This window comes from Stomoxys calcitrans, chromosome 4, assembly GCF_963082655.1.
Source record: "Stomoxys calcitrans chromosome 4, idStoCalc2.1, whole genome shotgun sequence".
NCBI classification, from domain to species: Eukaryota; Metazoa; Arthropoda; class Insecta; order Diptera; family Muscidae; genus Stomoxys; species Stomoxys calcitrans.
The window spans coordinates 67,017,670-67,031,790 of NC_081555.1; the positions used below are offsets into that span (position 1 = coordinate 67,017,670).

The 14,121-nt window shown below is 37.2% G+C and overlaps 1 protein-coding gene and 2 non-coding genes across 3 annotated transcripts in view; 1 reads left to right on the forward strand and 2 right to left on the reverse strand.

Annotated features, from left to right (window-relative positions):
• LOC106091367 (probable ATP-dependent RNA helicase CG8611) overlaps nucleotides 1-8,480 on the forward strand; it is a 78,578-nt gene extending 70,098 nt beyond the window's left edge. The window contains exons 7-8 of the mRNA XM_013257864.2: nucleotides 7,970-8,159; nucleotides 8,233-8,480. Of these exons, the coding sequence (XP_013113318.2) occupies nucleotides 7,970-8,159; nucleotides 8,233-8,425 (383 nt within the window). The 3' untranslated portion in view covers nucleotides 8,426-8,480. The remainder of the gene's footprint in view (nucleotides 1-7,969; nucleotides 8,160-8,232) is intronic.
• Nucleotides 8,481-8,744: 264 nt separating this feature from the next.
• On the reverse strand, nucleotides 8,745-8,816 carry Trnag-ucc (transfer RNA glycine (anticodon UCC)). Its single transcript has one exon. It is a non-coding gene; the product is annotated as a tRNA-Gly (tRNA).
• A 4,152-nt stretch (nucleotides 8,817-12,968) lies between these two features.
• Trnag-ucc (transfer RNA glycine (anticodon UCC)) lies at nucleotides 12,969-13,040 on the reverse strand. The gene has a single exon. It is a non-coding gene; the product is annotated as a tRNA-Gly (tRNA).
• Between the last annotated feature and the right edge of the window lie 1,081 nt (nucleotides 13,041-14,121).

Sequence of the window (14,121 nt, forward strand, 5' to 3'; positions counted from 1 at the left end):
AAAAAATTATTTAAATAAGGAAAGCCAATTTTTCTATTAAATCTTATGATTAAATATTATGTATGATTCGAAATTTGGGGATAATACATGGTTCCAAATTTTACTTGAAAGTTCTCTGAAACACTTAAATTAAATACGCTAGCATTTCTTGAGCTCTTAGAATATTGACATCTGAAAGGCATTTAAAATCGAGATTTCGTGAAATCAAGAGCAAGACGCAAAAAAAGTAACTGGTGCTCAAGGAATTCAGCCCACTATCTAGGGCACAAAAGATACAGTAAAGAATTTTGATGGAAAGAGAAAAACATTTTGCTTTTTTTTCGAAATTTTGGGACTGGAAATAGGAAAGATCAAAATGGCATAAGTTTAAGTATATGAACTCAGGGCGATTTTAACAAGATGGCCGCATCAACCCAGCTGGGAAAATTTTATATGTCAATTAATTTTTAAATTCGCCGTACAAAAATATAAACTGCAAATAAATATTTTATAAATTGTGTTTTCTGCTGTTTCAAAACTGTGGGTATATAATGCCGCGCGTCTAACAACCTCATTCACTATCAGTTTCACTCAGGGAACTTAGGTCCATTGTGTCGCCCCCGAAAGATTACAAAAGCGAAGAAGAACACTGATAAAATTTACGTCAGTACATTGCCAGACATTAGAATGAAGAAGATTAGGGGTTAACATGCATGACAAAATGGGTCTGGAAAAAGTTCCCTCCAATATGTCATTTAAAACTATAGTAATCAAGAATGGCGAAAGGACTATAGCACCAAAAATAATTTAGACAGGAAAATAGGTGTTTGTGTAGCCATAATCCTGCACCTATCGTCGCACTTTCAGGGCGGTCCCATAATAGGTGCTCAACCGTCTATGACTCCTCATCCCCACAAATCAAACTTAAGTACTGTACTATATGCACTCTGAACTGCCAAACACCATGATGACAACGTCATCCTCGTAGCAAACAAACTTTAAACTTTCAAATTACCTGAAAATACCGCAGATATCTAAAAGCGAATTGGAGAGTAGAATACGAATATGGTATTAAAATTTGACTATATGATGCTTGGCTGAACAGATTTTGCTAAGATTTTCGTAGATTTTGTACTTTTGTCTGGAACGAAACATGGGCTATATAATTTGTAGATATCGGGGGGAGGCGGACCCAGACCCCAAAAACGCCACCCATATCCGAAAGTGGTACGATGGGCACAAGAAGGGTATCAAATGAAAGGTATTGGAGACCAGAAAAAGAATATGTTATTAAAATTTGGGTCGCAGTACCCAGCGGGCCCCTCAATCAAAAACCCTTCTAAGCAGATATATTCGAAGTTCTTGTCAATATGGGACTCAAATGAAAGTATTAGGCAGTAGGTAGCAAATATGGCATAAAACATAAGGTCCAAGTAATGGGTGAGGTCGCCAACCCCCAAATGGCCACATTAGCCGATCAAGGTTATATGGGACTCAAATGAAAGGTATTTGAGAGTAGAGCAGGAATTTGATATCCAATTTTGGAGCCAAGTGTTTTGGGGTACGCCCTAAAGCACCCCCTAAACTAAACTTTATTTCCGTTGGGAATAAAGAACGAATTTGATATCCAAATTCCATTCGAAATGTCTGAGGTGCCATCCCTCCCCTAATGAGAACATTACCCTAAGGAAGAACATTACCACCAGGAACCGAGAAGGGTCAAATTCTCCCACATCAAAGAGTGCTTTCCGATTCAAGTTTAAACTCAATGATAAGAGACCTTTTCTTATAGCAGAGTCCGAGTCCGGGCGCAGCGTAGCGGACCCGGTTCGGCTAGTCTTATATATTTCAGCTGGCAACCAGTCGGCTCCTGCTGCCCTGTTGTTTTTCAGTCGGGTCACAGCTACTTGGACCTCATTCTGACTAGGAGTTAAACATTCTATACCGCAGATATCCAAAAGCCACAACCCCACCTTATGGTGATTGAGCTCATACCACAAAGTTTCTATTCGAGCCATACGTTAATTATCCCGCCTATCAACATCAGCATTCACTTGTTAGCTATCTACGACTATAATAACGTAATGAAAATTATTTAAATCTGCCATCTTGGTGGTTTTGTGGTAAAACCCCTGGAGCTAATTGAAATGTTAAACATTTTTAAATATGCGTTTTCTTGCTTGACACTCAAAAATTAATTAACTTCTTTCTTCTTGCTCTGATTGGTCGAAGCAAATTTGCCGAAAATTTTAAATGTCAAGGCGAATTGATTTTTATTGGCACTGTTTGCAAATTTTGACATATCAAGTTCCCAAAAAAGATGCTTTGTTGTAGCAATTCGCCGAAGCGAATTTTACACCTGCCATCTTGGTGTAAAAATTTTTTACACCAAGTAAGAGTGTGCTAAATTCGGCCGGGCCAAATCTTATATACCCTCCACCATGGATCGCGCGATACTATTTTGGGCAAAATAACAACGGTTATGCTATTGAATCTATATCAAGTTATAGTCCGATTCAGACCATAAATGGATGCTGAACATTGTAGAAGTCATTATTCATACTGATAAGAATTGCGCCTTGTAGGGGCTCAAAAAGCAAAGTCGGGAGAAAGGTTTATATGGGAGCTGTATCAAGCTATTGATTGATCGATTCAGACCATATTGAACACGTATGTTGAAGCTCATGATATAAGCCGTTGTACAAAATTTCTGCCAAATCGGATGAAAATTGCGTCCTTTAGAGACTCAAGATCCCAGATCGGTTTATATGGCACCTATATTAGGTTATGTACCGATTTTCGCCATACTAAGCACAGTTATTGGAAGTCATAACAAAACACCTCATGCAAAATTTCAGCCAAATCGGATGGGAATTGCGCGCTCTATTGGCTCATGATGTCAAGATCCAAGATCGGTTGTTATGACAGATATACTAGATTATGTACCGATTTGAATCATACTTAACACAGTTGTTGGAAGTGATGCCAAAACACCTCGTGCAAAATTTCAGTCAAATCGGATAGAAATTACGCCCTCTAGAAGAATTCAAGACCCAAGATCGGTTTATATGGCAGCTATATCAAAACATGGACCGATTAAAACCATACTTAGCGTAGTTGTTGGAAATGCTGCCAAAACACTACGTGCAAAATTTCAGTTAAATCGGACGAGAATTTCGTCCTATAGAAGCTCAAGAAGTCAAGACCCAAGATCGGTTTATATGGAAGGTATATCAAAAAATGGACCGATTTAGCCCATTTACAATACCAACCGACCTACACTAATAAAAAGTATTTGTGCAAAATTTCAAGTGGCTAGCTTTATTCCTTCGAAAGTTAGCGTGCTTTCGACAGACAGACGGACAGACATGGCTAGATCGACTTAAAATGACATGACGATCAAGAATATATATACTTTATGGGGTCTTAGACGCATAATTCGAGGTGTTACAAACAGAATGACGAAATTAGTATACCCCCATCCTATGGTGGAGGGTATAAAAATAAAATATATTTTTTTCAAAAAAAAAATTGAGATAGAAGAAAAAAATTATAAAATAAACAAAATTTTACAGATAAAACAAGAGAAACTGAGTTTAACAATAATTCATCATAACATTTATGTTGGAGTGTGAAAAAATGCAATTCCCAAAACATGTCAACTAGTGTGAACGGTTGAGATGTTTTTCAAAACGACATAATCAAAACGACATAATCATAACGAAAACAACACAATGTACTTAAATAATTTCTGGTGGTAAAACATATAATGGGGTTGCCTATATGTATTTTTATTGTAAAAACGCTTTTTTGATATCTTCAACCAAGGTGTTATCACACTTTATGTGCTTGTCTTATGATAAGTCAAATTTCGCATTTGTCAAAGTTTCACACAAAGTGTGATATGAATGAAATAAGCTCCAATTTGCGTGGTGTTCATTGTTGTCACAAGAAGCTTACCTGCGAGCTACCGGGCACGTCCACAGGTTGCGAATAGTGGAATGTTTAAATCGCAGTACCTGCAACGGCAGTCGCGGACTTTCAGCGGTATCGAGCAGAGTCTCAGTGAGAGGCCGGGCAGCACCTGTTCTTGCACAAATATTGAGTGCATACGATGCTCGATATGACAAGGCGAGCTATTGGCGCCTTTAAATAAGCAATGTCCAACCTGTTCCCACGGCGATCGGTCCTTTGGGCCGGAACGAGCTTGTTCACCTGCAGGAACTTGACGACGATCGCCACCTCCACCTGACAATGTGGTTACAACTACAACAACAACTTTTCAAAAGAGCGCATGTTATTTTTCGATCAGAGCGTGCTTTATTCCTTCTGACGAAAACATATAGAAAACAGCTGTTTTTGTTGTCAGTCGAATGAAAACAACCCCAAATTAAATTGCTTTCACAACTTTATGATTTAACCAGCTTTCTCACAAATTGGAGGCCACCGTAGCGCAGAGATTAGCATGTCCGCCTATGACACTGAACGCCTGGGTCCGAATCCTGGCGAGATCACCAAAAAAACATGTTCGTGGGCAAAATACATGATGAATTGCATAAGTGACATGTCATAAGACAATCACATATAGTGTGATATCACCTTAAATGAAACTATGTTTTGTGGTAACTTTCCACAGAGAAAGAACTTAATTTTATACCTTAAAAGCTTATTTTTATAACACGTCACTTCGTTTGTAACAAATCGAAATATTGGTCTAAGACCGCATAAAGTGTATATATTCTTGGCCATGCCCGTCCGTCGGTCGAAAGCACGCTAACTTTCGAAGGAGTAAGTCAAGGCGCTTGAAATTTTGCACAAATAATTCCTTTTTAGCAGGTAGGTTGGGAATGTAAATGGGCCATATCGGTCCATGTTTTGATATAGCTCCCATATAAACCGATCTCCCGATCAGCCCTTATAGGGCACAATTCTTATCTGATTTGGTTGAAATTTTGCACAATGACTTCTTGCATGGCCTCCAACAACCAAATCAACTACGGTCCTTCTTATCCATTATCCTTTGTTTGCCTTGGTACCTGGCAAAGAACTTGGCAAATGCGATCCATGGTAGAGGTCATGTACGATTCGCCTAAACTTAGCATGCTTTTACTTGTTATACCCTCCACCATAGGATGGGGGTATACTAATTTCGTCATTCTGTTTGTAACTACTCGAAATATTCGTCTGAGACCCCATAAAGTATATATTGGGTTGCCTAAAAAGTAATTGCGGATTTTTTAAAAGAAAGTAAATGCATTTTTAATAAAACTTAGAATGAACTTTAATCAAATATATAATTGCCATTTTGTTCGATAACCTTTTGCCATCTTCCTGGCAAACTTAGTATTCCACGCTCATAGAACTTCTGGCCTTGATCTGCAAAAAACTGAACCAAGTGCGATTTTATAGCCTCATCATTGCCGAAAGTTTAACCATTTAAGGAGTTCTGCAAAGATCGAAAAAAATGGTAGTCTGATGGTGCAAGGTCAGGGCTATATGGTGGATGCATCAAAAGTTCCCAGCTAAACTCACTCAGTGTTTGGCGAGTGACCAAAGATGTGTGCGGTCTAGCGTTGTCCTGGTGGAATATGACACCTTTACGATTGACCAATTCTGGTCGCTTCTCCTTGATGGCTGTATTCAATTTGTCCAATTGTTGACAGTAAACATCCGAATTAATCGTTTGGTTCCTTGGAAGCAGCTCAAAATATACCACACCCTTCCAATCCCACCAAACAGACAGCATAACCTTCTTTTGATGGATATCAGCCTTTGAAGTGGTTTAAGCTGGTTCACCATGCTTGGACCATGATCGTTTTCGACTAACGTTGTTGTAAACAATACATTTTTCATCTCCAGTTATGATTCGTTTTAAAAACGGATCGAATTCATTGCGTTTAAGGTGCATATCACAAGCGTTGATTCGGTTTGTTAAATGAATTTCTTTCAATACATGTGGTACCCATATTAAAATTGACGCCAAACAAACAAATGTAAACAAAATTTCGCGCACTTTTTTTCTAAAGCAAGCTTAAAGTAACATCTGATAACTGACATAAGAAAGAATGCAATTACAGAGTCACAAGCCGTTGAAAAAATTTGTCAACGCCGACTATATTACTACTATAATTCCGACAATTACTTTTTGGGCAACCCAATATATTCTTGATCGTCGCGACATTGTATGTCGATCTAGCCATGTCCGTCCGTCTGTCCGTCCGTCCGTCTGTCTGTCCGTCCGTCCGTCTGTCTGCCGAAAGCACCCTAACTTCCGAAGGAGTAAAGCTAGCCGCTTGAAATTTTGCACAAATACTTCTTATTAGTGTAGGTTGGTTGGTATTGTAAATGGGCCATATCGGTCCATGTTTTGATATAGCTGCCATATAAACCGATCTTGGGTCTTGACTTCTTGAGCATCTAGAGTGCGCAATTCTTATACGATTGGAATGAAATTTTGCACGACGTGTTTCGTTATGATGTCCAACAACTGTGCTAAGTATGGTTCAAATCGGTTCATAACCTGATATAGCTGCATATAATACGGATCTTGGGTCTTGACTTCTTGAGCCTCTAGAGGGCGCAATTTTCATCCGATTTAACTGAAATTTGGCACATAGTGTTTTGGTATCACTTTCAACAACTGTGCCAAGGATGATTCAAATCGGTTCATAATCTGGTAAAGCTGTCATATAAACCGATCTTGGATCTTGACTTCTTGCAATTCTCATCCGATTTAGCTAAATGTTGCATGAGGTGTTTTGTTATGACTCACAATAACTGTGTTAAGTATGGCGTAAATCGGTATAGAACCTGATATAGCTGCCATATAAACCGATCTGGGATCTTGACTTCTTTAACCTCTAGATGTAGAAAACTCAGCAGCCGCATAGAAGAGTGGGAATCAGATGTGATTTTGCTAACAGCTTGTGTATTTGAAATGGTGCTGCGAGGCGCATTACTAATAGGTAACGCAGCATTCCATACACTTTTCGAACAGTTTTACCTAATGTGATTAGTCCAGGTAAAATTGCAGTTATAAGTTAAACCCAAGTAACAAGCAGCTTCAACACGTTGTATTGAAGTGTACAAATATATTATATCCAGGACAGTTAAATAACGTCTGTGCATTACGAGTAATTTCGTCCTTGATGGGTTTATGCAAAGTCTATTATTTTTTGTCCAGTTACAAACTTAATTCAAATCAAAGTTTATATCAGATACACATTTAAGAATATTCCTTATATTTGTACCATAGTTCGAACATTCGAAAGATCATTTAGACTTGGGGAACACCTTAAGATAGTTCAAGTAGACTGGAGTATCAATTTTTAGTTATTTCCGCTTGTGCTCTTTGTGACATATTTGACAGTACAGGCTGATGAGAAAAATTAAACCATTTTTGCTGTTTTCCCCTCCTAATGCTGGCGACATTTGTGAGGTACTATGCCATGTAAAACTTCTCTCCAAAGAGGTGTCGCACTGCGGCTCGCCGTTCGGACTCGGCTATAAAAAGGAGGTCCCTTATCATTGAGCTTTAACTTGAATCGGACTGCACTCATTGATATGTGAGAAGTTTGCCCCTGTTCCTTAGTGGAATGTTCATGGGCAAAATTTGGAATTTTACCCACCCTCCCCATCAAATGGGATTTTATTGAGTTAGAAATGTCAAATCTTTAGATAAAACTTCCTGAGCTCATAACTATCGTATTTGCTGCCCCAAATCGGTTGATGTGAGTATAGCATTACGGAATAGGCTTTTTTTCCCCTTGGTGTCCAGTTCGGAAGGATTTGTTATTTAACTACTAGAAGCTTTGGTTACGCGGTCTGACAGTGGGCTATATGTTTTAGAAGTAATAGATAGATTTTAGAAAAAGTAAAATCTAATTTTGTTTCTACAAAAATGTTCGTATTTACTTGGAGTCCTTTGTATATATTCTTTTGATATTAAAACATCTTTATTACCCTTTAATATTTTCTATTTTTCTTGCAGCTTTTGTGTCGTGGACTAAATTTTATACAACTTTTCCCAAAGAGTTAAAACCCATATTCAATGTGAAAAATGCCCACATGGGACATTTTGCCAAGAGTTTTGCCTTAAAGGATCAGCCCACCTCGTTTACTAAAAAGCATTCTATGCCAAAACCGGCACTACCTACTAATCGCTTAACCTATACCGAGAGGTAAGTAATCAAAAAGGTTTAAAATTCCTCATTAAAATTTGTTATTTATAAATAAATTGTTTTCATCAAACAGAGATCCAGAGAAAATCAAACTGGAAAAGAAGGCTAGAAAACATCGTTTTGGCACTACTGTTACTGGTGCTGTGAGGAATGTCAATAGACCTGAACCCAATAGATTGGCCAAAATGATTCCCACATCAAGAGTTTTAACCATATCTGAATTCGATAGTGGTTTGCCATCTTCGAAGAAGCGCAAAAATAAATAATACAAACATTTTCCATTAAGTAATAAATAAAACTTGTTACCACAATAACTTAGAACTGTTGCCGATTTTAAAATTTTGTAAGTTTTTGCAAATAATTTATTTCTGAAAGATAGTAAGCCAGCCATCTCAAAACTTTTGAAGAGGCATAAGCCCCAAATTCACAAAACTTATTTGACAGATTTTCTTCATAGAACTGCCAAATAAATCTCATATAGCACAGTTTTAAGTTTTGTGAATACCGGTGTTAGTACTGTAGTCAGTTCTGAATATTATAGAACTATGCATAACCAGATTTTTTATTTTTCAGTATAAAAAAGACTGCGTTGGCCGGGAATCGAACCCGGATCAACTGCTTGGAAGGCAACTATGCTCACCATTACACCACCAACGCTTATTAAGGGAGTAATACTTTTATTTAATAAGCTTTATTCTATGGCAGTTTTGTTGACATAGGTGTTATTGAAAATATTGCTGAATTGAATACCGCAAATAGTAGCTTTAATTAGCTGTGAGTAAATATTATCCCACAGTGCATATTAGGAGTTTCCAGTAAGAGGTTTTTGTTTTTAGAGAAAAAATTATACTTTTTGAGATAAATGATCTGATGTTTATTTCAAACCGAATGACTCAAAATAACACCTCTTGTTGGAAGTCCTTTTATGTGTCTTTCAAAACCCACGTACTAAATTGGTTAATTTCTTCACTAAATTCCCTATATTGTGTATTCTGTTTTGCTGGCCAAAAAGGCCAATGTTGCGTTCAATTTAGGCCGCTGTCATAGCCATATTTCAGCATAATACAAATCTTGTGATTAAATTCTTTTGGTTCTTAGTATTCCCAAAAACAAGAACCACTTTATAACAGTACGGAAAAAACATTGTGGGGCCATATAGTATTACTTAGATTGAAATCGCCCAAACGGCGAAAAGTGCAAATAAGTCAACTACTTTTTATCTGATCGGTACAAACTGTTCTAGATATTTTTAATGGAGGAACTATGCTTTCACAGTTCTTATATGTTGTTGGCTTATATCTTAATTACAGGATGAGCTACAGGGTGTCAAATTTGACCACTTCAAATTTGACCACAAAGTTATAGCCCACTTCTGTGGGCTATAACTTTTGATCTACTGAACAGATTTGCATGGTTTTTATGTCAGAAAAAAATTGTTGGTCAGATCTATGTAACTTGACATATGCTTACAAGAACATGACATCGGTTACATAAGCAAAAAAGTATAATCGTCTACTATCAAAATTTTGCCTTGCTTTATCAATGTTTTCATAATAACTCCGTCAAATTTTAAGATTTATACTAGAAACATTAGAATAGAAAATGTCAGTATATGTCTCCACAAAGGAGAGGAATAATCATGTCAATGTAAGTTTTTTCAAAAATTGTCCAACAAAGGTTCTCCTTCAGCACAGTTTTCTGCATCCTCCGCTTAAACGAAGAAATAAAAAGTTGTGGACTATATCCACTTGTTTGCGTTTAGACAGAGCTTTCGAAAATAAAATGTTTCCACCAATTTTGGGTTTCATTTGATTTCTGTTCAGAGAAATTTGTTGAAAAAAATTGCAGGAAAAAAATTTGCTGAAACAACAAAAAGCCTGCTGAAAATGGGACATCAGTAATTTTTTGCTACACAGCAAACATTTTGTGCTATTTTCAGACGAAAAAATGTTGATTTGATACGCAAAATGTCAAAAATATTTTAGAAACTTGTATAAAACATCTTATATACAGGGTGCGCCAGAGAATATTACTTATTTGAAAGGTCAGCAACAACAAAGGACTTCGGTTATTGATTTTTTTTTTTTGGGAATACAATATCCCAATTTTTCATGCAGTCTTGCTCATACACCGATTAAGTCGATTTTTGAAATTCGTGTCCACTTTTAGCAGCATATCAATTAATATGTTGGCAATGGCGTCAAATGTTGTTCTTGAGGTGTGTTATGGTCCGTGGTCGATCAACATAAACTAGGGATTTCAAACAACTCCATAAAAAGAAATCGCACGGACTCAAATCTATTGGGGATCATACCTGATTGAGATGAGTCAGTCGGGGAAATGTTGTAGCAACAAATTCATTGAGTCTCGTGCTGTGGCTCAATAGGAATGAAATGTAAGATCTTGAAAGAGAATTCGTCGAACAGCGGTGCCAGAAATTCCCATAGCAACTGCGTATTTGCGAGCCGAACGTCGGGAAGAATGCATAGCCGTTGATGTCAATTTCTGGGTTGAGCGACACTTCCACACTCCCGAAATGAGTTAGTCCACGACAGTATCGAGCTACGGCCAGGAACGATTCTGTGAGGAGGAGTTTCAAATCGATCGTGGAAATTTGAAAGTGTTTCATTCAAAGTTAAAAAATGTTCAATATAAAATCAGCAGACAATGATTGCTGATATCGGCAAACTTATTTCTCCGGGTGTACTTATTTCCTATAACAACAAAATAAAATTAGGGAGCGTTAATTTTTTTGTATGTAGTTGACTATTTGTTTTATGAATTCGACTATTCATGTGTTTTAGAGAGCTCAAGATAGAGTACATAGCATTTTATTGATTAAGTTTCTAGATCTGAAATCAAGAATATGTGAATAACCAACCAACGTCTTTAACGTATCACTAATTTGAATTTCGATATACGTCGCGAATTTTTAGATCGAATCACTAGGCAAATCGATTTATTTATCTCGTGATTTGATCCGACCGATCTTGACCCTCTTTCACTTTTTTTATTATGTACAATTTCAAATACAATAGAGGTATATCAAAATCACATATTTAATGAAGTATTTTGTAATACTCTTTCGCAGCGAATAATACACGATAACATTTGAGGACATAGTAGTTAGGAGGCCACCGTAGCGCAGAGGTTAGCTTGTCCGCCTATGACGCTGAACGCCGGGGTTCGAATCCTGGCGAGACCATCAGAAAAAATTTCAGCGTTGGTTTTCCCCTCCTAATGCTGGCAACATTTGTGAGGTACTATGCCATGTAAAACTTCTCTCCAAAGAGGTATCGCACTGCGGCACGCCGTTCGGACTCGGCTATAAATAGAAGGCCCCTTATCATTGACCTTAAACTTGAATCGGACTGCACTCATTGATATGTGAGAAGTTTGCCCCTGTTCCTTACTGGAATGTTCATGGGCAATATTTGTATTTGTAGTAAAACTCCTCGTACACTCGTAATATAAAATATAATTGCTGTTATGGTAAATGCCAGAATTAGAAAAATCAACATTGACATGGATTATAACTAGCCAGAAGTATAGCAGTTAATTTCGCAGAAAGAACACATTTCTACATCGGCTTAGGTGACAATAGTCACATTATATATTGACACATGTGCTTCACTCCGACAAGATTTCTTGGATCGTACCAAATTTCATGACAAATATTTACAAATTGATGCCCCTTGGACCTAAATAGATCAAAACGGGGGATCAGTTAATAGAGGGATATGTATATTACGCTTGCTTGAATTGGCTTCGTCCGTCGAGAGTCGAGAGCAAATACATGCTTCACATACCATATTTTTTTCAAAAAGAAAAGGACTAAGGATTTTAGGGGGCTTTAGAAATTAAATTGGAGAATTGATTAAGATGGAATCCACATCCGAACTGACGATAGTCCATTTGCAATCCCCAACGACTTACATCAATAAGAAGTATCTAAGCGAAAATTTCCAGCCGAAAGCAAAAAACTTGAAAAATGAAAATTCGGCAGAGCCCGGCCAGGATTTGAACCTGGGCACACGGAGCAACAGCGAGAGCCATTGCTCTTGTCTAGCGTTCGAAGCCATCAATACAACTGCCAACATATGCACAAAAATCTTGTGTTTGGTACGGAAGAAGTGTAATTTGCCACAGAAAGAATGTCTGTCATTACACAAAAATACATGCATTGGGAAAAAGTACAGCTAATAGACAGGGTTGTCGAACGTAGTTAATGTGGTAATTGTATCGTAGATGCGTTTTCGCTATTAATACGATACAAATACAACATACAACGCACGGCCTTTGAAGCCATCACTGCTAATATAGTTGAAAAATCTTCTAACCAAAGACGAAACGCGTCCCCTAGTGGTTGGTATGTGTTGCTATCGTTGGCTTTCCTTTTCCATTTGCATCTCCGATCATTGAGCTCGTCTCGAAAGAGAAACAAATAAAACTTTTAAAATTTAAAGATTTTCGCCCTAACAGGCAAAAAACTCGAAAAATGGGAAGCTCTTTTTATTAGAACTTTATTTTGACGAACGTACGAAATGAGCTAAACTGACTTCAAGTGTCCAGACGATCAAACATGAAATATATAGAGGTGTTACAAACGCAATAAGTAAATGAGTATAGGGATATACTAATTTATGATGTTTGGTATAAAAATCATTTACAAACTAATTTTGGAATTTTCTTTATTCTGTTTGCATCATAAGATTCTTATATTTATAGAATTTTGATTGATTTTCTTGCGTGTTTCAAAATGAGGTTCATAGAAATCACTCAATGGTTAATGGCAATAAAAAGTTATTGTGCGTTGGCCGGGAATCGAACCCGGATCAACTGCTTGGAAGGCAACTATGCTCACCATTACACCACCAACGCTTATATTTCAGATAGTAGTACTCATATATTTCGGACATAATCCGTTGTCGTTGTTAGCACAGCTGTTTTAGAAATATGCTTCGAATCATCGAAACAAGTCGTTGGCTTACTTTACTTTCAGGTTTAAAATAGAACAAGAACTGTTGTCGATAAAAAATCATTTTAATTTTAAACATTGCCAACAAATGTTTATGCGCGCATTGGGAATAAATCGAACAAAATTGTGCTATGCATCCAAGCGTTTAATCGAAAAAATATCTTGTAAAATGTTAGTAAATTGGCTATTTATCGTTCACAAGCGTATGTACGAGTATGTATATACAAAAGAACATCAAAGTTTTTGCCATGGGTACATTGGATATGGTCAATATGGCGGCGACGATGGTGGTAGCAGACTGCAACATCTCTGGTTTCCATTATGGATTCATATCATCAACCACCAACGTCTAAAGCTTACATCCGTCATTCCAATCTCCTGCCACCCCATAGCAATTTATATCTGGCCACACAACTTGATGATGTTTGATAAAAGTTTAATTTTTTTCTCCCAGCTCACACACTGCAGAGCTTTTATATCGTTGAAAGTTTTTCACATCTTTAACTTTGTCCTAGCCGGACATCCTTTTGGGAAAAATGTTGTTTAAAAATGCGCTAAAACATTTTCCATTTTTTTCTCCCATCCCTGTTCCTTTTATCGTTGGGTTTGGTTGACTTATATTCGTTTATCTCAACTTTAATCTTCTTTGAAATGGGAAAAGAAAAAAAAAGACAGAATCAAAGAGACTTCAGCGTAAGTTCTTTAGAAAAATATTAAAAACCCATTTTCCGCTGGATGAGCAGCCACTCAACGTTGGAAATATGTTAGCAATTCCATCGTGGTTTCCTTGTGACGGGATTTATGTATGTCGGCAATGAAACATGTGTCAAAATGTTGCACATTTAGGCCTACGATGATAGTGGTCTTTTTCCCTTGTGGTCGTCATTTACGTCAAATTGGAATGATTGTTAGATTAGTAGTTTTTTTAAGCGATCTGAATGGCATCTTCCTTCTCTTGTTCCTTCGGTATCACATTGGACTTAT